The following is a 26,448-nucleotide window of genomic DNA, read 5'->3' as shown; positions in this document are numbered from 1 at the left end:
AGAGGATGGGATGTAGCCATTGACAACGGTGATGCCCTACATACAGATTGCCATGGAAAGGAGTAGGTTGATTGGATGAAGACAGCAGGAAAGCAGAGAGCAATGAGGAACGAAAGTATCTCTATACGCTTATCTGAAATTCTCACCAATGAATTACATAAGTACCACTATCCTATTTTATATTTTATTTAATTTTCATCCACTATAATTTCTTAAAACTATTTGAATCCGCCTAACTGAGATTTACAAGGTGACCATAGCTTGCTTCAAGCCGACAATCTCCGTGGGATCGACCCTTACTCACGTAAGGTTTATTACTTGGACGACCCAGTGCACTTGCTGGTTTGTTGTACGAAGTTGTGAAACAGATATAAGATCATGAACGTGCGTATTGAGTTTTTAGCGCCGTTACCAAGGAATGGAATGATCACGATTTTGCACACCAGCTTCCGTGTTCGTTGTTGTGTCTTTCCTTGGTGGCCAATTTGCCTTCGAGTTCCTGGACCCGGAGGCAGAGATCTTGAATGGTTTGTGCCGCTTTGTCCCCTGTTTTCTTGGGGTGTCGCGGTTCCGTGATATGATCGTTCATGTGGTGGATAGTGCTTGCTATCCTGCCTTGGTTTATGACCTCCTGGTGTTCTGGGGTCGGATGGAGCGGTCGAGAATCATCCCGGCTTGAGGAGGTTTCTTCCAGTACGTCCCCCATTCCGGCTTTGGACGGCGCAGTTCCCCACAGACGGCGCCAATGTACAAGATGTCTCTGGTACGGGTTGAAGGATGGATCGGGAACCTGCGGGTCGAGGCGAAGACCGGGTCGTGTGACTGGAGTGATGGGGGGAGGTACCTGCAAAGACACTCCGACGCTCAAGTCAGAATGGATCTGAGAGGTGTAAGGTGTGAGGAATGAATGAATACCTGGAGGGACTTGGGTCCTCTATTTATAGGTGATGACGAGTATCTTATCTTATCTTATTTGGCTAAAATAAGGTAGACGTTTGAATTCGAAAGTTGGTTAGGAGCTCTGGAGGGCCGGTTTCGGGCCTTCTAGGAGAGAGGTGCGGGTCGGACCTGGGAAGCCGGGTTTGGGTGTAGTCCCGGGTCCAGGATCCGTGGCTCGGATCTGTAACAATATATTATATATATTTTTTATAATTCAGATCAACGGTTAAAACAACTGGTGCACTGGTATTCCCGGTGCACTTGAAATGTTTCCAATAGTATTATACCAACCTAACACGAGAAAAGCTTAAATTTGGCCTTTGAAGTTTTACTTGATAATCAGTTTGATTCTCGAGATTTAAATATATTTAGTTGGTCCCTCAATGTTATAACCATGAATCATGTTAGTTATTTTGCCACCAATCTAGCTAATAAAATACTTATGTGTATAAATAATCGATCACAAATAAATGGCTAGGATTAATAGTCATATTAGTCCCCGAAAGATAAGACATTCTTCAAATTTATTCCTGAAATATTTTTTCAATCAAATTAGTCCTTCAAAGATTGTGAATTAATCATATTTGTCTTCCAGTCACTCTATTAACAATTTTCTTTAAAGATTGATAGTGTAAAACGTTAATTGATAACATATATAATACATGATATATCTAATTGGATATTGACCAAATATGTTTATGAAAATTTATTAATTTAGTCATTTTCTCCAATTACAAAAATTCTATTTCCAATATGACCTAGTGACTAAATTGATAAATTTTCGTAAACATATTTAGTCAACGTCTAATTGAACATGGTATGTGTCATGTATGCTATTAGTTAATATTTCACATCATCAATCGTTGACGAAAATTGTGAGTAGAGTAACTGAAGGACAAATATGATTAATTCGTAATCTTTGAAAGACCAATTTAATTGAAAAAATCTTTTAGGAACGAATTTAAAGAATGGCTTATCTTTCAGAGACTAATTTAATTATTAACTCTAAATGGCTAGTTAACACTTAACATTGTACTATGTGACTCAATAACCTTAAACAAATTACAAGAAAATAATTGAACCATAGCCATCACACCAATCCTCTCCACATGTGGAACATACTTCTCTCTAAGGCTTTGTTTGGATGGATGGAACTAAGTGAAAAAGATGAAAGGAAGAGAAAAAAAAGTGGAGTGGAAGTTTATTTTTCCTTTAATTGTTTGGATGAAGAGGAATATATTCAATCCACTGAATATAAAATCAACCACTAGACCAGTCTGGTTAAGGACAAAGCTAGAGCATTTTTTAAAAATGGCCAATATGAAAAATATAACCCTAGAAAAATGAAAAAAATTAAAATTAGGATAGCTAACCTAAAAAGTAAAGGCTTTTATACACTTAAATTTTTAATTTTGGGGGAGAGAGACATCCCCCAAGTATATACTAACCTCTAATTGAGTCCGGTTCAAAATAAAAATGTTTGACAAAAATTTGATCAAAAATTTAAAAAAAAAAAAAAGTCTATAACCAATCAAACTTAATAATTAACCGATTTAAAATAATAAATAAACAATCAATTTTTTTAAATTATACATTTTATATATAAATATATTATTTTATTATACTTAAATTGAATTTCAATTGAACTTTTAAACTTCTACTTATCAAATTTTTATAACCTTACCGATAAGACATTACATGTGAGTATATATCTTAGCATAATGCTACCTCAGTAAAATCCCAAAAAAACTCAAGAATTATACCTCGAATCTTCAGCAAATCAAACTCTAAGTTTTATCTCAAAGAAATGTATTGAGATTTCTCCGTTAGCTTTATTTACTATAACAGAAGCTTAAAATACATCGTACAACAAAATCCAGTCACTGCTACTTTAGCTACACAATTACATCACAAATTCACAATTAATAAAAAAAGACAATTACATCACAAATTCACAATTAATAAAAAAAGAAAAATCTAGTAGCTACACAGATCAAATGAGTATAAAAAAAAGAATGGACTCTAACTTGGTCAAATTTCATCCATAGATGCTTAAACTTTTTGTTTGTTCCCATTACACATTCAGCAGAAGCAGTAGACGGGTATTGACATAAAAGGCAATATAATATTGTATATAATATGCCTTCATGTGATTGGTCAAAAAAATGTGACACAAAGCAACACATATATAACAAGTGGATTCTAGAATCCTTGATGAGACAGTGAAACGGGAAAGGCAAATCCCAGAGCCATTTTTTTTTTTTTTTTTGGTTATTCGAAAGCCGCATGTTTAGTCACATCGTGGCCAACGATTGATGGAGTAAGGCTTTCAATCTCCCATAGGCTGTGTTGGTGTGTATGTTTAGCCGAAAAATATGAAAATCAATCCTTCCTTGGGCAATTTCATTTGGAAAGGGTTATTGTTGAGTGTAGGGTGAGGCTACCAATCCCTTGGCATGTTGACTCTCCATCTCAAGAAGCATCAATGACTTTTGCCTCTGGTATCTGTTTCTCTTGGCGGCTAATGCTGCAAAAGAAACAACATAATAGTCAACAGTTAGAATAGGATTGATTAAAGAAATAAAAGATATCACTAATGCTATTTCTGCGACTCACTTTGACAACAATCCAAACAACTACTCACAAATCCCGTGTGATGTGATTTTGCAGGGGCTTATTTTATTTTATCTTATTTTACTATTTATTTTTTTGTGTCTGTAATCACATTCCACAGGGGTGGTTGATAAGTTGATTGGTTGGAGAGTCATCAAAATAGTAAAACTGAATAGATATACCAAGCTCTGTCAAATCAATCATTTTTAGATGGCTTAACATTTTCATTTGAAGACAATACAATTCGGTAAAAGTGTACTTTAGATGGCTTCTACTTTGAAGATAGTTGACAATGCACAATGTTGAAAATTCAGGTCATGCATGTCAAATATCAAAGCATGAAGTAGTAACAGTTCAGTAAAAGATTGTAGAAAATATGTGCAAGAAACTAAGAGATCAGGGAACAACAAGAATCCCAGCTAAGAAATCTAGCAACAGTTGTAAGTATTTCTGGTGGCTTTGATAGTGGATCTGGAATCACAAACCTATTATGCATTTTTTATCACAAACATTCTTTTCTAAGCACAGAGTTACACTGAAAGTAAGTCATACTCTTGAAGCAGGTGTTATATATATATATATATAGAGAGAGAGAGAGAGAGAGAGAGAGAGAGAGAGAGAGAGAGAGAGACTTTTCTAGCTATTGAACTAACAAATAGGTAACATAATATTCGAATAGAGTCCTCTTCAATCTTCAATAAGAAAATAAATCTAAATTCTAGAAGAATCCTTTGTAACAACAAATAGGATAAAAGTGTTTCTAAATTTTTCTTTCGAGGGACTAATATGTGTAAATTCATAACTTATTCCAATTTTGCCGGCATATTAAAGCTTATTCTTGACCTATATTCTTGAAATGTTTATAGAAATATTATGCATTTTTAATTATTAATACAAAATATCTAAAATTCCTTATATAATTAAAAAAGATATTAAAAATATTTTGAAAAAATAGTTTGTACTTTGATATCTATAAAATATCAAGATATTATCATTTATCTACAAAATAATCTATATCTTAGTGTGGAAAAGATGAAGATGCTTAGATGAATGAGCGGCCAAATACATATGGAAAGAATAATGAATGAGGATATAAGAAGAAAAAGTTGGAATAACACCTATTGTTGCATAAATGGTAGAATCCCGTGTTAGGTGTTTCAGACATGTGCAGAGAAGATTGGTAGAGTATTCAATTAAGAGGGTGACTCAAATAGAAGATAGATAAGTGGCAAAAGATGGAAGAAGACCTAAACGAACCATGTACAAGATGGTCAAAAGAGATTTATATGTAAACAGTTTCACTTGAAAGATGACATATGATAGGACACAATAGCATTATTTAATCCATGTAACAGATATCACCTATGGATAAGACTTTGCTTCTGATGTTTGTTGTGGTTGAGAAGGAATGTCTGTCTTTAATCAAGTTTTTTACCCCTCTATTTGTTATGGGAGTCGTCCTTTTCATAACATATTTGTAGTGATCACTACCCAATCTAATCATTTAACATATGCAAAAGGATTGACGGTAAAAGATTCATTGGTTCTTTTTTGCACTAATGATGGTGTGCAATTACAGTAACCGTTAAAGCATAAGTTTGGAGATCTAAAGGCTGTTAATTAATGGCCCCTATTTCTCACATTTTGAACCCAGCTTTATGTGTGATTTATCATTACTCCACTTTTTTTTTTTTTCGTTACTTCTCTCTTTTCCACCATATTAACGTCCTCTATTTCACTAAATTATCACAAAAGTAGCAAGAAGCAACATGAAAATCCCAATCTGATTTGCATCCAGCTTATCAGGTGACAAAAACAAACTCATGAAGCTTTGATGAGTCCCATATGAGATGATCTTTGTTAGATTTCAAGAGTTGAATATATGAATCAGCAAGTGTATGATCTTGATCAGAGATGAATCACAGAATTGTAAGTTTCTTGGAAAGGAAGTAAAGTATCTCAATTGCATGAATGATTAATCTGATTACAAAGGAGAGACTAGTGATACTCTAACTAACTATGTGAGCTCACTAACCATTCTCTTGCTCAACTAATTCAGTTATGGCTACACTACTCTTATCAATCTTTAAGTGCTCCTTCCAAGAATATTGCACCACCTGTTGGAGAACTAACCACAAGTGTAATACAGCGATTACATTGTCCAGCATTAAATGCCGAAGTCTTGGCAAGAGAACATTCTCGATTCAACCTCCTTTCCACCATATTAACGTCCTCAATTTCATAGGAGGAAAGAAAAAGGGGGAGCAATGACAATAATTTTGAATAATATTTAGGATCAATGTACTAGATAGAAAACAAATACATAAAATTGAAACCAAAATGTGAGGAATAAGTGTCACCACTTAAGAGCCATCAAATCTCAGCCTATGATCCAACTGTCATTCTAATTGTGCAAGTGTGCAACATTAGTGCAAAACAATGAAGCACCAACAAATCTTTTTCTGGGATTTGAGAGCTCATTCCCCCGTTTTATTTTTATTGGTTTCCTTTTCTTTACCGGTTCTCTTTAAGGACTGGACCGTATCCTCTAATCCTGTGTAAATATTCCCTCACTTTTTTATCTGTTAGGTATGTTGGTTGCAGGGTAAGAGTGAGTATAAATTTTACCTGAGTTCTCATGTGTAAAAACACAAAAAAAAAAAAAAATGAAAAACGCACGCACACACACAAACAAGAACAAAACAAAACCAAGGAAACAAGCTTGGCAGAGGAACAGATACCATAGTTAGCGTCCCCAAAAACATTAAAGCTAGATGGAAGAATCTCGTTAAAATTAGACTTACATGTTAATTCATGAGGCAGAGCAAAGTCATAATCATTTCTTCTCCTCCTGATGAAGACAAAGACCAGCAGCACCACCACACAGAAAACAAAAAAGCATGACAAGCCTATTGCAATTTTACCCTGAGTAGATAACCTTCCATTCTCCCAAAATATAGGACAGGATGGCAAGGTTGGAACACCGCACAAACCTTTGTTGCTGGAGAGACTGAGCCAAAAACAATCAAACAAAAAAAAAACGTGTGTAAACATTATTTCTAAATGGGTTTAAAGTTCAATTTCCCCCCACCCCTCCCCCAACCTCCAAAATAAATAATTGATTATTTCTGGTAGCTTCATGACTGTGAGCCACTGATTAATCAAAGAGTATTACGATGATCAGGGTATCAAAGAAGTCTCCATGTCTCAATGGATTGCAAAATACAAATTTTATCCGTATTCTTCATAGACGCACAATTCCAAGTACTCCCCCATTTAAAAAAGGCCTGTTCTTTTTCAACTTTTTCTGTAGTTTTTTTTTTTTTTTTTTTTTTTTTTGGTGAAGCTAGTCATTTTTTTTCTTCTTATTTTAAAGAGGGTAAATTCAGTTTAAAAAGTGATCTTGCAACTCATCAAATTCACTTCAGGCTAACACCAAAATGGCCATATAGCCAACATTGGGCAATGGCGGTGTCCATTTAGCTAAGTTTAGCATTCAATGCTGATGTCAGAGGATACTCAAGACTAGAAGGGATTATGTGGCTCTTCTTCCAGATTACAAAAACATACAGATATAGTAAAAGATAGAATTGTTTACATATGTTAAATAGCATTATGCAGAACTTGATAGAAAGGCTATCAGATTAAAGTGACATACTCAATAGCTCCACCATGGACACCAATCGAATAAAGTTCCTCCGGCACTCGTCCTTCCAATAAGTTACCATTCAATAGCCTGTCATGATAGAATGGATTATGAAAAAAATAAATGAATAATAAATAAATAGATAACTTAATTGAGCAAAAAAAGAGTCTCCTGGATGAAAAGACAACCATTTAAGACTGTAGTAGAGATTAAGTATTAATTGTCCATCCTCTCCTTAATGGGAATATATACATAGAATGGTCTTAGCTTGTAACACCCAAAATCAGCTTAATTAAGGACTAAGCAAAGTTAAACACAGGATATTGCTTTTCATTCTCACCATACTCATACTAAGATTTAGTTTAAAGCACTGCTGACTAACCCTTTCTTTACAAATATGTGGCAGCTTTTCTTAATATGATAAGGTAGCTCTAACTCTGCTGCAAAGGCAGTAATCAGGCCAAAGTTTATACTGGAAAAGCAATATCCAGGTAGAACTTAGATAAAAGGATATAAAGTATGCCAAAGAAAATTCTTGGAGAAATAATTATACATAACCTTATTTTAGATAGGTCTGTCAGACCTTTTCTTTTTGATACACTTCAATTGTACCACTAAGTCCATCTAGGAGACCCCTTTGGTAACATAACACTTGGTTGTAATTTTCAAAAGAGAGGCCAATCTATGAGTAAATTTTCTCAAAACCTGAGTTGTTTATTGTAGGATTACCATATCAATTTAACCTTTTCTTTTCCCTCCGTGGCTTTCCCGTGACCAACAATCCCAAACCTTACATCTATTATATGAGAATCAAAACTAAAATAGCAAGTCATTTTTCAATTAAGTACAGCAGTCTCTTCCCTTTAAATATCGTTGTTGCTGTACAAACTAACGCAGTATTGTAAAATGTAAACATCAAAGAAAAGAAGTTGCATTGAAGATCTTTAAGATATAAATGAAAAAGAAAGAAAACATAATATTTAGTTTAGCCAAACATACTAAAATTTTTAAAAAGATTTTTTTTATTAAAAGAATTTTTTTTCTTGCAACTTAATGATATCTAAACACGCATTTAAGAAACTTTATTAGATAAAGTGCATCCTGGTGCCCAAGTATCACATTAATGCAAGGTCTAGAGGAGAGCCGCATCCAAAAAGGTTGGAATGTAAACAGCATAACCTAATAATTGCATCAATGGCTAATACCTCAACCGTTGCTCCAAGGCTCCCCTTCAAGGAAATTTATTAAATAAATGAAATAAATAAGAAGGGTTCATTGAAACCATATTATATTAAACATGAACGTGATGCAAATCATGACACACACACAATAAAAGCACGGAGACAATAGAGTAGGCTCAACTGATGAAGATCAAAGCACTTATGTATCTTAGGTTTAATTCCCATTATTAATTCCCACTTCGTTGACAATCTTTAAGTACCATCATACAGCATTGGCAAGCCATCTGAGATGCTCTGGCATCACATTGTGTAGCCTACTCCCAGTGAACTTCTTTGATACCAAAACTAGGCATGGTCAATACGCCCGTCACTTCTCTTTACCCCCAAAAAGATGAATTAAAAAAAAAACTCATCCAAAGGAGAAGATTTCAGGGTTTGATATAATGATGATACTAAAAAAGTGAGCAACGTAAATAAAATAGCACATACTTACACAAGTTTCAAACTAGATGAAGCTATACTATCTGGTATGGAGCCCGTCAACTGATTGTTGGACAGATCCCTACAACATGCATCGCAGAGAACAAATAAAATACAAAATAAATCAGACAGCTGAAGGCTAATATCTACTCCAAATATTTTGGTTTAATTACCTTGGAGGCCAATTTCACTCAATTTTCAAACAGGTCCCTGTAGTTAAAAATTTATAATTAAGTGTCTGTATTGTACAAAAAACTTCATGAAGGTCCTATCATTATAAAAACATTAGTTAAAACAAGATGCTCCTTTTGGCGGACAAATACCCCTTGTATAAACCCACCTTCTCTTTTATCAATCCATCACTCTTCAGCATGGCTTCAGTTCATTCCCCTAAACCCGAAAGAACCCAAGATAGCAGGTTCAGTGACTAGTTTACAGCGGTTGTGGTGTGCGTAGTGGTAGTTAGGGAAGTTGCATTCATGAGAGAAAGAGAGAGAGAGGATGAAGAGGGTAATTGGCTGTCTGAAGTAAACCACATTAACTGTAGGGTAGGGGGTAAAATAATATATGCTAGTTTTAATGATAGATTTCTGTTTTATATAATTGAACAGTTTAGATCAGTAAAAAGTCTAAAATGTGTCACTTGACTTTATATGTGTATTACAGCATTACTAGAAACTTTTTTTGTAATGGTGGTTCAATGTAACGACTTGGTTGCAGAAAAAATGCTAAATGCAGAGACTTAAATACAAACTTCTAAACTATGGGACCTACTGAAAAATCAGGTGAAACTGTAAAGACCTTCAGAATATATATATATATATATATATATATATATATATATATATATATATATATATATCACCAATGGATGTCCTCAGAATTTGAATGTGACAGAAAAATATAGGCTCTGATTACAATGAGGGATGAGAAGTGCACATGAATGAAGTAATCAAACAAAGTACTCTGCTCAGTAGAGTTCTGTAAATAACTTACAGGTGTATCAGCGACTTTTGGCCTAGTCCATTAGGTATTTCACCCATCAAAGAATTAGAACTCAGGTTCCTGTAAAATTAAATAGAGATTGCCAGATAATTAGTACCAATAAAAACATGACTATATCTGTCTAGGACAACACATGCTGGAAGCATAAGCTTGATGAATGATGATATACTACATCTGTATAGGAGCATATGAATAAAAAATTATGGCCAATATATGTAGAAAGAACACTTTATTACAATTCATAATTCATGAAATGGGGTATAAGATTTGAGGTTCACACTAGCATATAGTTATGGAATTCTAATAATGATGTTAAGAACAAGAGAAAATAAGAAGAGCTTAAGCATAATGCAGTTAAATTGTTGCACTAGTCGGTGTTTGTTCAAAATGTAGAGGTGTTACTCCGTCAACACCGTTTAGCATATTATAACATAAATACTGTAGCCACCAGATGGAATGAAACTATGGGTGATAGTACCAAAGCCATTCATTTTCAAAATAGCATTCATATTGTTATGATTGACTGCACAAGGAACAAAATATAACAAAAACAAGATAATAATTGTAAAGTGCAGACTCTTATATCTGCTATAACAAAACAACAGTCAGATTATTTCAAAGCAAGGGAGAAAATGTATAGACCTATGTCAATTAGCATATTTTTCTACTGGATCCCGGCTAGGACATGAAAGCTGAGATCCCATATAATATCGCTGCAGATTCTCACTGGGATGGGATGGGAACCTCGCTAGGATCTCACGAGATTAACTACTATAATACAATGCTTGCTAACATCAACAAAGCTAAGCCACATTGTACAAAGATGTCTAAGCATATGTTGGGCTGTTGATACTTACAGGCTTACCAAGTCTGACAAAAGACTAATCTGGTCACTTATGTCCCCTTTCAAGCCTTGACTGCCCAGATCTCTGAAATGACAAGTGAAACAAAGATAAGGTCAAAAGTTTTAGGGTTTATTAATAAGGGGAAAGACTTTTTACTCGAATTTCAAATGTGAAATGTAGCTCGAATAATGATAAACCCATCCTTACCTGATTACCAAAATTTCAGTTCTTACTAATTGTGCTTAATTTTTATCGGGTAGCATTCTTGTTCATGCAGTTCGTACGAAATTTTCATCATCCCATGTAGCATTTTTTGTAAAATTAAGAAATTACATCAAGGGATAAGGACTATTCCCTGAACAATAATCGAAATCTATCCTCACCTCCACCTTTTTACCCTTTCTTCTTTCCAGTTGGACCCATAATCCACCGCCAAGCAACCTTTTATGTTTAATGGGAAGGAGTCTTGATAAGCCCAAAAGTTTGTTGGCAGGATAATGTTTTTGTTAGGAAAATACCTTTTTCTAGTTTTGTACAAAGAATGACTAAGACTTATGAAACCTCTGATAAAAATGATGGCTGCAAGACATGACGAATACATTCACATATACCATTAGCAGAATTAGCACATGGAGGCTACCTACCTTACCATTAGCTGTACACTTAAAGTGTGAAAATGAAATGGAATGCAGATTATTGTTAAGAAATCTTTCAAGATATCATGTATATGATGTACGAAGAAACATTAGCTAATTAAATTAGAAGCTGAATTACATTAGTTAAAATTTAAAAGAACTGAAAAAGGAAGAATACTTACATTTGACTTATCACGAGACCAGTGTTATCCTTACTCATACGGCAGGTAACTCCCTCCCATGCATCCCAATTAGTAGGTGCACATGGATCACCATTCCAACCCATCCTCTCTGGAATCCGAAGTGAATCTTTCAATGCTTTCATGGCAACCGCTGCCAAACAAACAAATAAACAGAATATCATAAAACTGAAAGTGAAGGAGAAAAACAAAAATGAAAACCCCCAGCACATATCGTTGACCAAAATTCTTACGGTGTTGCGGTTCAATCAAAAAATATATTGACCTTGTTCTCCTTTCTAATTACCCAGTGATATAAAAAATTAAAATAAAAAAAATCAAAATAATATGATGAATTACTAGAATTATTACCAAAAAAGAACATCAAAAGTAAAAACACAACAGCCACCTATGTAATTGGTAACTATATTTGCACTAGATTCACGAAACATAATTAGTAGCTATATTTCAGGAAAATCCAGAATCATTCCTTTCTAGCAAGAAAGTTTCCAAATTTGCACAACATTATCAACACAAAAGGAAAAAAAACAAAGGACATTTCTAAATTTCAACAAGATCAACGAATCAAAACTCTACCTTGTTGGGGAACAGTGGAAGGATCATTAGGGACAAGAGCGTAATTCTCAACCCCACAGATGAGAGGCGCACCCTTCACACCCTTGAACTTCACGCTCAGAGCACTGCTACTCAAATTCTTCACCGTGTGATGCCACGTGTACGCCGCAAAACCGCCAACGCTGCGGTATATGTCAATCCTAGTCAAATTCTCGCCGTTGACCCACACATCGAACACTCTCTCCCCCGCCTTCCGCACCTTCCCTTCAATCTCCGCAAAATGCAGCCACAGAAGGTAATCAAGCTTCGCATCCACGCTCAATTCGTACTCAATTACTCCCCCCTCTTCCTCCGCCGTTGTCACCGCAGTCTGGTACAGCTTCTCCGGGAAGTAATTTGGCTTCTGGTCGGTGCCTTTGATGCCGTACTTGGTGGAAACCGCCACAAATTTGTCGGAATTGGCGGTCCTGTAGTCAGAATCGGCCTGCCAGGACCGGCCAAATCGGTCGGAATCTGCACTGAAGCCCGGGCCCCACTGACCGGAGCCGCAAGAGAGGCGGCCATAGTTGACTAGAACAATGTCGGTGGTAGCGGTGGAAGCGGCGTCGTAGGAATTCGGATCGACAGAGAATAGCTCGAGAGAGGAGATGACGGGGGGATCAGTGGCGAAGCTGTAGAAGCAGACGGGGACGGCGTCGGCGTCGGAGGGAGAAGAGGCGAGGAGGTCGGAGTAGGCGCCGCGGCGGGAGAGGGAGCTTGGCCAGGGGGAGCGCCAGGAGAAGACGATGGTGGAGCGGACGGAGACGTCGAAGGAGGGAGGGTGGGCCTTGCCGTCGTAGTTGTCGTATACGACGAAGGTGCGCAGGAGGAAGCGGCGGTGAGCAGAGGAAGTAGAAGAGGAAGGAGGGAGTGGGAGGGTGTAGCAGTTCTTTTTGCCGGAGGAGGTTGGGAAGAAGCGGAGGGTCTTCTCGTGAGGGTGCTGGAAGAGGAGGGGCTCCGAGACGATTGAAGTGGCGCCACCGGAGAAGTAGCGGTCGGAGAGCCAAGTGGTGTTGAAAGGGTCGGTGGTGTTAGTGGGACTGCCGCAGTCGATGTGGTAAGAGAAACCTGCAATTATTATATTATTATTCTTATCAGAGAATGAGAGTGAATCAGATTGGAATATTATTAGTTATGAGAATGAGTGAGTTTGTGTGGAGGGAGATGCATGTTTCTTACCATAAGGATAGGAAGAAGAGGGAGAGGGAGAGGGAGAGGGGAGAGGGGTAGTGGTGGTGGTTGTGATAATCGTGGTTAGGAGGAGGAGGAGGAGGAGGAGAAGAGGGAGAGTGAGGGACATTGTATTTGTATTTCAGTATTTGTATGAATGAGTGTGGGCGTTTATTCTAGTGAGACAGTTAGAAGGGGGGCCAATTCCAAATGGGAAAGGTAAGGTAAGTGCGGAGAGGCAATAATGGAGTGGAGTGTAGATCCAAGAAGAAAGAGAACCGGGGTGTGTCTGTGTTGTGAGCTGTGACTTTCTGTCAGAGACTCGGTGGGTTGAGTGAGTTCAAAGAGAGAGAACTGATAGTGATAAGTGAGCCAAAATCCAAGGGAGGGGTAAGATTTTCCAGCAACAATAGGGGTGGCAATGGTAGGATATCATAGGATTTGGATTCAACTTTAACGTTATTGGATTTAACTCTAATTTTATGTGTAGGTTAAAATTTTTATATAAAGTCAACTTTACTCTCTCAACTATAACTCAATCCGCTCTTAATCTGCAAATATCTGACCTTACCAGCAAGTTACAGAAAAGATACACTATTATTATATAATTTGATGATAATTTAAAATAGAACTAATTTTTATGTAAAAAAAAATATTAAATTATCAATTAATGATTTTTTTTTAATGGCTAAGGATCTTTTACATTTAGTGAGAGGTTTTTGATTCAACATCCACTTAAAACATATTTTTATGTAAGTATATAACATATACATATATAGAGTGTGGGTTGGTCAGGTAAAGTTGAGGCACAACCCGCACCCTACCCTACCTGCACCCTACTCTACCCGCTGCGGATCGGGTTGGCAACCCTACCTAACCAGGTGGGGCCGAATTGAATACCCGCATGTAGGGTACATATTGCTACCCCTAAACAACAACCATGCATAGACATTGAAAACGCTTATTAGTTATTATTCATAACCGATAATAGGATAAAACGAGCAAACTCCATATGCAAATGTAGAAGAATATGGAAATGCTAGTGCGCAAATTACGGTTTTTTTAAAATAAATATTTTATTTACCACAATAAATAATTTGTAGCGTTTTTACTAAAATACATCGAAAATTTTATTTCATTTACAGTATAAACGAAACAATACTACACGAATCTCGTTAACACTCTAAACAAGATAAAATCACATAACATTGATGTGCATATTTCGTTTACATTGTAGTATTATTTCGTTTACAGTGTAAACGAGATATGTTATGACAAATGTTCAGCAGCTATAAAAGGATATGCAACTCTTTATATTCTCCGCAAATATTTCACTGCTTTTTCTCTGTCTTTTTCTTCCAAAAATAAGTCAAAATATCTAGTAGTAGTGGATATTTGGTTGTAAGTGTGTATCCCAATTGCCACATGAGAAATAGTAATAATGGGATGATATTTGAGTGTGAGAATCACATTCTGTTGCGTACCCAGTGACGTGGCGAAAACTGGCGTGTTAAGAAATTATTATAAGAGATACGTTGCAAGCATAGTTCTTAACCAACCAAAAATCCGCTTATCAATTTAGAAGGGGTTGTCACAAAATTAGAATTAAAATACTGGGAGTATGAATCCCAGATCGTCTCCCAACGAGTTGCAGAAAGGTGTGCTATTTTATTAATCAGATATTTTCCAAAAGGGGTTGAGTTTGATAGACAGAAAATTAAAATCAGAGAATTTGTGTAATTTAAATAAGAATCTTGACCAGGAGTAGATTAGTCGGAAGTCCTATCCTTGTTGGAGTTTTCCCCAAGATCAAAGTGATAATTGAAGGTTGCCTGCTCAGTTATCCTTTACCAGATAAAGGAAAGTTAAGCAAGTTGGAAGTCAGTTTCTATTCACAAGTTCTAATTCTCTCCCTTGGGAAGGACTAGTGTCAGTGATTAGAGGGCGACCCAACGCTAAACCCAACTATAATTTTACTCTTGAGCATTCCAACTTAAGGTCCTTCTTTCAACCGACTCCCAATCAAGTTATGGAACTACTCGCTCATTATGATTGTAAAATTCACGAAATAAGAAAGGGAATTAAAGCAAGACATGATAAATCATAATCAAAAGGATCAATTAAAAATAAAAATAGTTCTTGTATTAATAAATTCTAAAAATAATCCAATAGTAACTCTGAATAAATTAAGGATATAAAAGAGTAAGTGGCAAGTAAGGAAACAAACTAGAATGATGAAGTCTTGACGGAGGTAATAACTCTTCTCAATATCCCAATCCAAAAAGCAATAAAACCAAATTCTTAAAAACTATGAATGTGTAGAGAGAAAACCTAGAGGAGGAGTAAAATCAGATCTAAAACTAAAATTATACAAAATGAATGTTGTCCCTTGGTCTCTGCATGTTCTCTGGCTCTAATCTGCTTTTTTGGGCCGAAAACTAAGTCAAAACAGGGCCCAAAATCGCCCCCAGCAAATTCTGCAGATCGCGCACGTCATGCTATCGCGTCATCCAGCGTTTTGCCTTGCCACGCGTGCGCGTCGTCCACGCATTCGCGTCACTTGTGCAGTTTCCAATCCATGCGTTCGCGTCAGGCACCCGAGCGCGTCACTGCAATTTCCTCTAATTCGCGCGGTCGCGTGAGCCATGTGTCCGCGTCGCTTCTCACTGGTCATCTCCTCAATTTCTTGTGTTCCTTCCATTTTTGCAAGCTTCCTTTCCAATCTCCAAGTCATTCATGCCCTATAAAGCCTAAAACACTTAACACACAGATCACGGCATCGAATGGAATAAAGGAGAATTAAAATACATAATTAAAAATCTCTAGAAAGTAGTGTTCAACCATGGAGTAATTTTGGGAAGGAATCGTAAATACATGCTAATATAATGAATAAGTGGGTAAAGATTCGATAAAACCACACAATTAAACACAATATAGACCATAAAATAATGGTTTATCACCCGGTGAGTAAGTTCTTTGTCCGAGCTAAAGAGTTTGATATTAAGTAGCGTCAGTGGTAGCGGGAGAAAAGAGATTGGAAGCATGGGGTATAGGTTGCTAGCACCGATGGGAAATAGAGTTTTTCGGTTTCGTCTGTTTTTGCTCCATGGCGATGAGCATGTGTGCCTGATGTTTGACATCCATAGGAGAATCATGGCCGAACAAGTGATAGAGCTTTCTGCAAAAATCGGTGATATCGGTGGTGGTGGATCTGGACAATCGAACTTTGTGCAGGATGACCTACCTCTCGCACCACCATCGCTACACGTTGCTCGTCCAGTGGAAAAGATGGACGTTGACGGTGAGGACTCAGACGAGGAGTATTTGCGGATAGCAACGAGAGTGGTTCTTCTGAAGATGATGACGATGAGGAGTTTGTACTGGAAATCCCGGTCGAGCCATCATGTTGGTATCTTCTGCCTCCCCCGAACCCAATTCCGGCATTGTCATCTGTACCCAGTCACTATCACACATTGGATGTGGATGCAATGTAAGAGAAAAATCCATTTTTCAACACCGGTGAAGACGTTTACAACTTATATGGTGGTGTCAAGTTTCGGGATGGCCCCAGATTCAAAAGTAGAGATGCAGTATTGCAGGCGCGTGAAGAATTACAACATTCACAAAAGTGCTGAGTACCGAGTTGCGGATTCAGATCGATTAAAGTACCATGTACATCGCCTACAATATGAAGCAAGCTGCCCTTGGAGTCTCTGTGTTGCTCTTCGAAAGAATTTCAGATATTAATAAGTTCAAGTTTAATTGTGTTTTATATTCTCAGTTATCATTGTTATGCTTGTTGTACATGTGAACCATGGTTGTTCTGTTTCGTTAGGGAGGTATGTAGGATGGGAGGAGCACACACGTGTTTAGCACCCACCATGTCTCAGGACCATCGACAGTTGGACAACAGTCTCATCTAAGGGTGTTCACGGGTATCGGGTACCCGATTACCCGTCCGAACCCGAACCGAACCAATTAAATTGGTTCTGAAACCAATGGATAATCGGGTACAACGCAAATCAAACTAATGACACTCTCTGTTAATTGGTTCGGGTAATGGTTATGGGTGTGCGGAACCCAAACCAACCCGTAGACCCGAACCCTTTATTAATTAAATTAAAAATATATATAAATTTAAAATATATATAACTTTTACTAATTATTTATGATAATGACTTAAGTATTTAGCTATAATTGTGGATTATTATGGATATTTTATTATTTTTAGCATATTATTGACTTGTTTATTGATTTTACATGTTTATTAATTATTATATTTGCAGGATTTTTAAAATAAAATTTTCATTTTTTTATTTTTTATGAATTTCTGTTTTATCGGGTACCCAATTACTCAAACCAAACCAATCCGTTCTTAATCGGTTTGGTTTGGTTTGGGTATACACAAAAAACGTAAATCCAAACCAATCCGAACCGATTACAATTCAATTGATTCGATTCTAATTTCACCCCAAATCCGAAATAACCCGATCCGTGCACATCCTTATACTCTCATCTGCCATGTCATCCTCTTGTTGATACAATTCAGCGCATCCTGTCAGCATCTATGTCCTTCAAGATACAGTTAGGCAAAGCTATCACTTAAAACCTCGTATAGAAAGGTCTGGATGGCGAAGCAAAAGGCAATTGCGCATAAATATAATGATTGAGAGGATTCATACAATAAAGTGTCGAGGTTGCTGCAAGCACTAAAAAGTTATTATTCTGGAATGATATGTGAGATCATTGTACCGTACTATGATGGACACCTTATGGTGCGTGATTGCAATATGTTTGATAAAGGTATTTTGGACATTTGCTGCTTGTGTGGAGGCTTTCAAACATTTTAAGCCGTTTGTCTCTGTCTATGGCACACATCTGTATGGCAAGTATGGTGGTGTTTTGCTTATTGCAGTGGTAAAAGACGGTAACAATAATATCCTTCCTGTAGCCTTTGCAATTGTTGAGTTTGAGACGAGGAATCATGGTCTTTCTTCCTTACCAATCTGAGGTGACACGTTACCCCGTAGGAAGACCTGTTGATTATTTCTGATAGATCCCAAGCGATCAAGGCTGCATTGAGAGCTGACGTTAGTGGTTAGCATCCTCCTAGAGCATTCATGCTTACTGTGTCTAACACATGGCGATGAACTTTATGTCTCATTTCAAATTTGCCGAGGGAAAGCGGTATCTCATAAATGCTGCTTACAGTCCAAGCAAGACTGGGTACGAGCGGTACATGGATGCATTGAGGGGTTTGTCAAGGGAGATGGCGAATTGGGCTTGTAGATTCAACAAAGAGATCTCGTTACAACACTACGATAGTGGCTGCTAGTTTGGGCACATGACGACAAACCTCTCTAAGTGCATGAAATGCTGTGCTTAAGGGTACACACTATTTACCGATTTCAGCCATCATGCGATGCACCTACAAGAGGCTGCAGTAGTTGTTCGTCAGGAAGGGATGGGAGGCACATGCACAACTAGTGGCGGGAAATCAATTCTCATCATGGCTGATAGCTGCTATTCAGAAGAACAGAGAAAGAATCTTTTCGATGCGTGTCATTCACTGCGACAGATGGGCTTCAGTGTTCTTGGTTGAGGAGTTAGAGCCTTTTGAGGGTTGGTCGCAAGGGGCATTCCGTGTTCGCTTGACGGCTAACATGTGTGATTATGGCATTTTTCAGTCACTCTATTTTCCATGTCGTCATGCGCTTGCCGCCTGTGTCGCCACAAGTGTTGAATGGGTCCACACGTCCATCCGGTGTACCTACAACAAGTTGTAATCAAGGTGTATAAGGCAGAATTTCCCCCTGATATCAGATGAGAAGCTTTGGCTGGAGTGGTATGGAACACGACTTCGTCCTAACTGTGTCATGCGCAGGAAGTCTACTGAAAGACCTATTTCCACTAGGTTTCGTAATGAGATGGATGAGGACGAGCGCTAAGAGAAACGGTGTTGTCTCTGCAGGCAAATCGGTCATACTCAAAAAGGTTGTGCAAACCAGCCGACGGACGAGGCTTAGTTTACGGTCGCTAGTTTGTATGTATTTGTTGAGGTTGTTGTTTTGCATTGGTCATGTGTTTATGTTGTTCATCATGTCATGGTTCACTTTGTGATATTTTCACTAAATGTATTTTGTACTCGAATTTTATTAATATCCACGATTTAGGCGTTTATGTTCGATTTGAATTCTAAAGGTTAAACTACAACACATAACCACATTTAAGAAGACCATAAATAGCATACCGAAATATAACATAAATAGAGTTCCAAATTACAACATGGATAGTGTATCAAAGTACATCAATGGTAACATGTGGAATAACAAAATACAAAAGTAATAACAATGTCATTAATGGTGATCACCCGGTGGAAAATGTAGGCGATGTCCGGTGCCACATGGCAGAGGCTGTGCCTGTCGGTGAGGTCTGCTAGGACATTGGTCCGCAGGAGGTTGTGGGTGACGAGAGGCATCCTATGCCTAATGAGGCAACTGTGTGGGAGCGGATGATGTGGGATACCGTAACTCTCTGAGTAGGTTACCGACTAATACTGAGGCAGGTGAGGTGGAGCAACAGGTGGTGCAAGCATTGGCTGGGATGCCGTCATCAATAGGCCGTAATCCACCAAAGGCAGTGTCACATACTGACACCAGGTCGGAAGTGTGTGCTGTATGAAATGCCAGAACCTGTATAGAATGATGTTGTGGCTGACCCATGCTCTACTCACGACCTGTGCGGAACTACTTCGCAATGCGCTGCATGGTGGGCTAGTTAGTGGTTTGAATATGGAAAGCCTCCTTAAAGTCTATCTCGTCGACTATCGATGCCTCGTGACGACTGCTAGATGCACCGAGGTCATGCCAACTAAGGGAAAACATCCCAATCATCCTGAACTACCTATGAGCCTGACCCTGAAGGCAAATCTAGTGGTGGAGGTGGAGGAAGGGCTGGCGGCGGTGGTGGAGAAGGGGGTGAGTCACCCTGGTCATCTGGGATATCACGTGCTCCTCATGTCAGTGATATTTTGCCTTCTCCTCAGACTCCACGTCCAAGAGCTCCCTACGAGGCCTAATCATATCCCTCCGGTGTCCTGCAGCTCCTCCGCACCCTTTGACCTCTCTCTCTCTCTCTCTCTCTCTCTCTCTCTCTCTCTCTCTCTCTCTCTCTCTCTCTCTCTCTCCCTCTCTCTCTCTCTCTCTCTTGGTAGGCCTTTGAGTGTCTGCCTGAACCTCCCTAGCCCATCAACGATGGTCAGAGATGTCCTTCGGCTGGCTGGCAGAAGGTTGCACGTCTCCCGGTAAGTCCAACAGCCTGGGGTTATCAAACACATCCTGCCCCAATAATCTAAGCACGGTTGAATGGATATCCAGTATCCCTCCCTAAACCAAGAGCTCTACTGATCATACCACTCAGAAGCATGGTAGGCCACTGATGAGCGGATAATTTATACCCTTTTTGGCATTGTTTTTACATAGTTTTTAGTTACTTTTTATTATATTTTTATTAGTTTTTATTCAAAAGTCACATTTTTGGACTTTACTATGAGTTTGTGTGTTTTTCTATGATTTCAGGTATTTTCTGATTGAAATTGAGGGACCTGAGCAAAAATCTGATTCAGAGGCTGAAAAAGGACTCCAAATGCTGTTGGATTCTGACCTCCTTGCATTCAAAGTGGATTTTCTGGAGCTATAGAAGCCCAATTGGTGCGCTCTCAATTGAGTTGGAAAGTAGACATCCTGGACTTTCCAGTAATATATAATAGTCCATACTTTTCCCGAGATTTGATGGCCCAAACTAGCGTTCAAACTCAGCCTAAAACATCTTGGCGTAAAACACCCAAACTGGCACCAGAATTGGAGTTAAACGCCCAAACTGGCACCAAAGCTAGCGTTTAACTCCAGGAATAGCCTATGCACATGTGAAGCTCAATGCTAAGTCCAAGCACACACCAAGTGAGCTCCAGAAGTGAATTTTTGCACTATCTGCACTTAGTTACTTAATTTCTGTAACCCTAGGCTACTAGTTTAGTATAAAAACTACTTTTAGAGATTTATTTTACGTCTTTTGTTAATATTTTGACATCCTTTGGAATATCTTTTATCATTGTACACGTTTGGAGGCTGGCCTCACGGCCATGCCTAGACCTTTTTCACTTTTGTATTTTCCACGGTAGAGTTTCTACACTCCATAGATTAAGGTGTGGAGCTCTGCTGTTCTTCATGAATTAATGCAATTACTACTGTTTTTCCTTCAATTCACGCCTACTTTCTCTCCAAGATATACTCTTGTTCTTAATTCAGTTAAGTCAGAATGAAGGGGTGACCCGTGACAATCACCCAATCTTCGTTACTCGCTTAGCCAAGAACGCGTGCCTGACAACCACAAAGTGATCTACATGATGTTCAACGTAGTCATTGGACGACAGCTGGAGTATATTCTCTTAGATATCTAATACACAGACCGAGTCTGTGAGATTAGTATCTTCGTGGTATAGGCTAGAACCATTGGCAGCATTCCTGAGATCCGGAAAGTCTAAACCTTGTCTATGGTATTCCGAGTAGGATCTGAGAAGGGATGACTGTGACAAGCTTCAAACTTGCGAATTTTGGGCGCAGTAACAGTGTGCAAAAGGACAATGGTCCTATTCCGACGCTAGTGGGAACCGACAGATGATTAGCCATGCGGTGACAGTGCATATGGATTTGTTTTCATCCGAGAGGATCTTACAGCTTGCCATGGAAGGAGATAATGCATGGTTGGAAGAAGGCAATAGGAAAGCAGAGGTTCAGAAGCAACAAAGCATATCCATACGCTTATCTAAAATTCCTACCAGTGAATTACTTAAGTAACTTTATCTTATTTTATATTTTATTTATATTTTAATTGTTAAAACCTCATAACCATTTGAATATGCCTGACTGAGATTTACAAGGATGACCATAGCTTGCTTCAAGCCGACAATCTCCGTGGGATCAACCCTTACTCACGTAAGATTTATTACTTGGACGACCCAGTGCACTTGCTGGTTAGTTACGCGGAGTTGTGAAGAAGTGTTGAGATCACGATTTCGCCTACCAAGTTTTTGGCGCCGTTGCTGGGGATTGTTCGAGTTTGGACAACTGACGGTTCATCTTGTTGCTCAGATTAGGTAATTTTATTTTATTTTTAAGCTTTTTATTATTATTTTCGAAAAAAAATTCAAAAAAAAATTAAAAATTTATTTTATTTTGTTCTTCAAAATTTTTAAGAATGAATTCTAGAGTTTCATCATGATCTGTTGAAGCCTGGCTGGCTGTCAAGCCATGTCTAAATTTTTTTGGACCGAGGCTTCAACTTATCATTGCAGGAGCTTTTTGATTCCCATCAATTTGGCTGTTGTATGTAATGCTCTGCTGAAGCTTGGCTGGCCATTAGCCATGTCTAATCTTTTGGACCGAATCTTTCACATAAAGCTTGGCTGGCTATTAAGCCATGTCTAAATTTTTGGATCGAAGCCTTAGACTAACATTGCATGATTCTTGGAATTCTTATTAAAAATTTTGAATTTCTTTATTTTCTTTTCCTGATTAATTTTTGAAAAATCCAAAAAAATTTAATAAAACCATAAAAACCAAAAATTTTATGTTTCTTGTTTGAGTCTAGTGTCAAATTTTAAGTTTGGTGTCAATTGCATGCTTTAATCTTTCTTTAAATTTTCAAAAAATTCATGCATGTGTTTTTCATGACCTTCAAGTTGTTCTTGATGATTGTCTTTGTTTGATCTTTACATTTTCTTGTTTTGCGTCTTTTCTTGTTTTTCATATGCATTCTTGAATTATTATTGTCTAAAGTTTAAAAATTTTTAAGTTTGGTGTCTTGCATGTGTTTCTTTTCTTAAAAATTTTTCAAAAATAAGTTCTTGGTGTTCATCTTGACATTCAAAGTGTTCTTGGTGTTCATCTTGACATTCAAAGTGTTCTTGCATGCATTTTTGTTTTGATCTTAAATTTTTATGTCCTGTGTCTTTTAGTTGTTTTTCTCTCTCCTCATTAAAAATTCAAAAATAAAAAAAAATATTTTTCCCTTATTCTTCTTATAAATTTCGAAATTTTGGATTGACTTAGTCAAAAATTTTTAAAATTTAGTTGTTTCATATGAGTCAAGTCAAATTTTCAATTTAAAAATCCTATCTTTTCAAAATTTTTTCAAAAATCAAATCTTTTTCATTTTTTTAGTATTTTTGAAAACTTTAAAAAAATTAATTTTCAAAATCTTTTTCTTATTTTTATTTCATATTTTCGAATTTATTACTAGCATTTAATGTTTTGATTCAAAAATTTCAAGTTGTTACTTGCCTATTAAGAAATGATCAATCTTTAAATTCCAAAATCATATCTTTTAGTTTCTTGTTAGTCAAGTAATCAACTTTAATTTTCAAAATCAAATCTTTTTTAATTTTCTTTTTCAAAATAAATTTCAATCATATCTTTTTCAAAATTTAATTTCAAAATCTTTTGTTACTTCTTATCTTTTCAAAATTGATTTTCAAATCTTTTTCAATTAACTACTTGACTTTTTGCTTGTTTTACTAATTCATATCTTCTTCAAAACTACCTAACTACTTTTCTCTCTCTAATTTTTGAAAACTCCTCACCACTTTTTTAAAATTTCTTTTTAATTAACTAATTATTTTAAATTTTATTTTATTTTATTCCTTTTAATAATTTCGAATTTTAACTAATAATTAAAATAAAAATAAAAATATTTTTCTTTTCTTTTTAATTATTTTCGAAAACTCTCTCTCTCATCTCTTTCTATTTATTTATTTAATCACTAACACTTCTCTTCTTCTTAAAATTCGAACCCTCTCTCCCTCTCTGTGTTCGAATTTTTCTCTTCTCATTTTTCTACTCTTCTCTTCTTCTACTCACATAAAGGAATATCTATACTGTGACATAGAGGATTCCTCTTCTTTTCTGTTCTCTTCTTTTTCATATGAGCAGGAACAAGGATAAGAACATTCTTGTTGAAGCTGATCTGGAACCTGAAAAGACTCTAAAGAGGAAGCTAAGAGAAGCTAAAGCACAACACTCTGGAGAGGACCTGACATAATTTTTCGAAAAAGAAGAAGAGATGGCCGAACCCAACAATAATGGTGGAGATGCAAGGAAGATGCTTGGTGACTTTATTGCACCCTCTTCTGACTTCTGTGGAAGGAGCATCTCAATTCCTAGAATTAGAGCAAATAACTTTGAGCTTAAGCCTCAATTAGTTTCTCTAATGCAGTAGAATTGCAAGTTTCATGGACTTCTATTGGAAGATCCTCATCAATTTTTAGCTGAATTCTTGCAAATCTGTGACACTGTCAAGACCAATGGGGTTAATCTCGAGGTCTACAGGCTTATGCTTTTCCCCTTTGCTATAAGAGACAGAGCTAGGACATGGTTGGACTCACAACCTAAAGATAGCCTGAACTCTTGGGAAAAGTTGGTCAATGCTTTCTTGGTTAAATTCTTTCCACCTCAAAAATTGAGTAAGCTTAGAGTGGAAGTCCAAACCTTCAGACAGAAGGAAGGTGAATCCCTCTATGAAGCTTGGGAAAGATACAAGCAATTAATCAGAAGGTGTCCTTCTGACATGTTTTCAGAATGGAGCATCATATGTATATTCTATGATGGTCTGTCTGAATTGTCCAAGATGTCACTGGATCACTCTGCTGGTGGATCTCTTCATCTGAAGAAGATGCCTGCAGAAGCCCAAGAACTCATTGTTCATGTACACTTCTGAAAGAAATCCTGTGAATAATGGGACAACTCAGAAGAAAGGAGTTCTGGAGATTGATACTCTGAATGCCATATTAGCTCAGAACAAAATATTGACTCAGCAAGTCAATATGATTTCTCAGAGTCTGACTAAAATAGAAACTGCATCAGGCAGTACTAAAGAAGCCTCCCCTGAAGGAGAAGCTTATGACCCTGAGAATCCTGGAATGGAAAAGGTGAATTACATGGGAGAATCCTATGGAAACACCTATAATCCTTCATGGAGGAATCATCCAAATTTCTCATGGAAGGATCAACAGAAGACTAATCAAGGCTTCAATAATAATGGTGGGAGAACACGGTTTGGCAATAACAAACCTTTTCCATTATCTTCTCAACAACAGACAGAGAATTCTAAGCAGAGCCACTCTGACTTAGCAACTGTAGCCTCTGATCTATCTAAGACCACTCTCAGTTTCATGACTAAAACAAGGTCCTCCATTAGAAATTTGGAGGCACAAGTGGGTCAGCTGAGTAAAAGAGTTACTGAACTCCCTCCTAGTACTCTCCCAAACAATACAGAAGAGAATCCAAAGAGAGAGTGCAAGGCCATAAATATAACCAACATGGCCGAATCTAGGGAGGAAGAAAAGGCAGTGATTTCCAGTGAGGAAGACCTCAATGGATGTCTACTGGCCACTAAAGAATTCCCCAATGAGGAACCAAAGGAATCTGAGGCTCATATAGAGACCATAGAGATTTTACTGAACTTACTGTTGCCATTCATGAGCTCTGATGAGTATTCTTCCTCTGAAGAAGATGAAGATACTATTGAAGAGCAAGTTGCTCAGTATTTAGGAGCAATCATGAAGCTGAATGCCAAGCTATTTGGTATTGAGACTTGGAAGGATGAACTTCCACTGCTCATCAATGAACTAAATGATCTGGTTCAACTGAAATTACCTCAGAAGAAACAGGATCCTGGAAAGTTCTTAATACCTTGTACCATAGGCACCATGACCTTTGAAAAGGCTCTGTGTGACTTGGGGTCAGGGATAAACCTCATGCCCCTTTCTGTAATGGAGAAACTAGGGATTTTTGAGGTACAAGCTGCTAAGATCTCACTAGAGATGGCAGACAATTCAAGGAAACAGTCTTACGGACTTGTAGAGGATGTCTTAGTGAAGGTAGAAGGCTATTACATCCCTTCTGACTTTATAATCCTAGACACTAGGAAGGATGAAGATGATTCCATCATCCTTCGAAGACCCTTCCTAGCCACAGCAAGAGCTGTGATTGATGTGGACAGGGGAGAGCTAGTCCTGCATTGGAATGAGGACTACCTTGTGTTTAAGACTCAAGAATCTTCTTCTGCAACCATGGAAAGGAAGCA

The 26,448-nt window shown here is 37.5% G+C and overlaps 1 protein-coding gene and 1 non-coding gene across 2 annotated transcripts; both read right to left on the bottom strand.

The window, feature by feature from the left end:
• Positions 1-2,731: 2,731 nt before the first annotated feature.
• On the bottom strand, positions 2,732-13,718 carry LOC107643780 (receptor-like protein 4). The gene is made up of 9 exons (XM_016347520.3): positions 13,318-13,718; positions 12,121-13,206; positions 11,527-11,677; positions 10,722-10,793; positions 9,856-9,924; positions 8,873-8,941; positions 7,211-7,288; positions 6,357-6,562; positions 2,732-3,466 (listed from the first exon to the last, which is right to left on the bottom strand). The coding sequence occupies exons 1-9, from the start codon at positions 13,436-13,438 to the stop codon at positions 3,357-3,359; spliced, it is 1,962 nt and encodes a 653-aa protein (XP_016203006.1). The 5' UTR covers positions 13,439-13,718; the 3' UTR covers positions 2,732-3,356.
• Positions 13,719-24,828: 11,110 nt separating this feature from the next.
• On the bottom strand, positions 24,829-24,932 carry LOC148565576 (small nucleolar RNA R71). The gene has a single exon (XR_015884949.1). It is a non-coding gene; the product is annotated as a small nucleolar RNA R71 (small nucleolar RNA).
• Positions 24,933-26,448: the final 1,516 nt, after the last annotated feature.

The sequence above is a fragment of the Arachis ipaensis genome, chromosome B5 (genome assembly GCF_059453495.1).
Source record: "Arachis ipaensis isolate K30076 ecotype BB chromosome B5, ASM5945349v1, whole genome shotgun sequence".
Lineage (NCBI taxonomy): Eukaryota > Viridiplantae > Streptophyta > Magnoliopsida > Fabales > Fabaceae > Arachis > Arachis ipaensis.
This window is presented reverse-complemented; position numbering and strand designations above follow the sequence as displayed.

Coding starts and splice junctions, on each gene's coding strand:
- LOC107643780 (XM_016347520.3), bottom strand. CDS start 13,438: ATGTCCCTCACTCTCCCTCTTCTCCTCCTCCTCCTCCTCCTCCTAACC. Junction 10,794..11,526: donor GGTCTCGTGATAAGTCAAAT/GTAAGTATTCTT, acceptor TTGTCATTTCAG/AGATCTGGGCAGTCAAGGCT. Junction 8,942..9,855: donor CAAAAGTCGCTGATACACCT/GTAAGTTATTTA, acceptor TGCATGTTGTAG/GGATCTGTCCAACAATCAGT.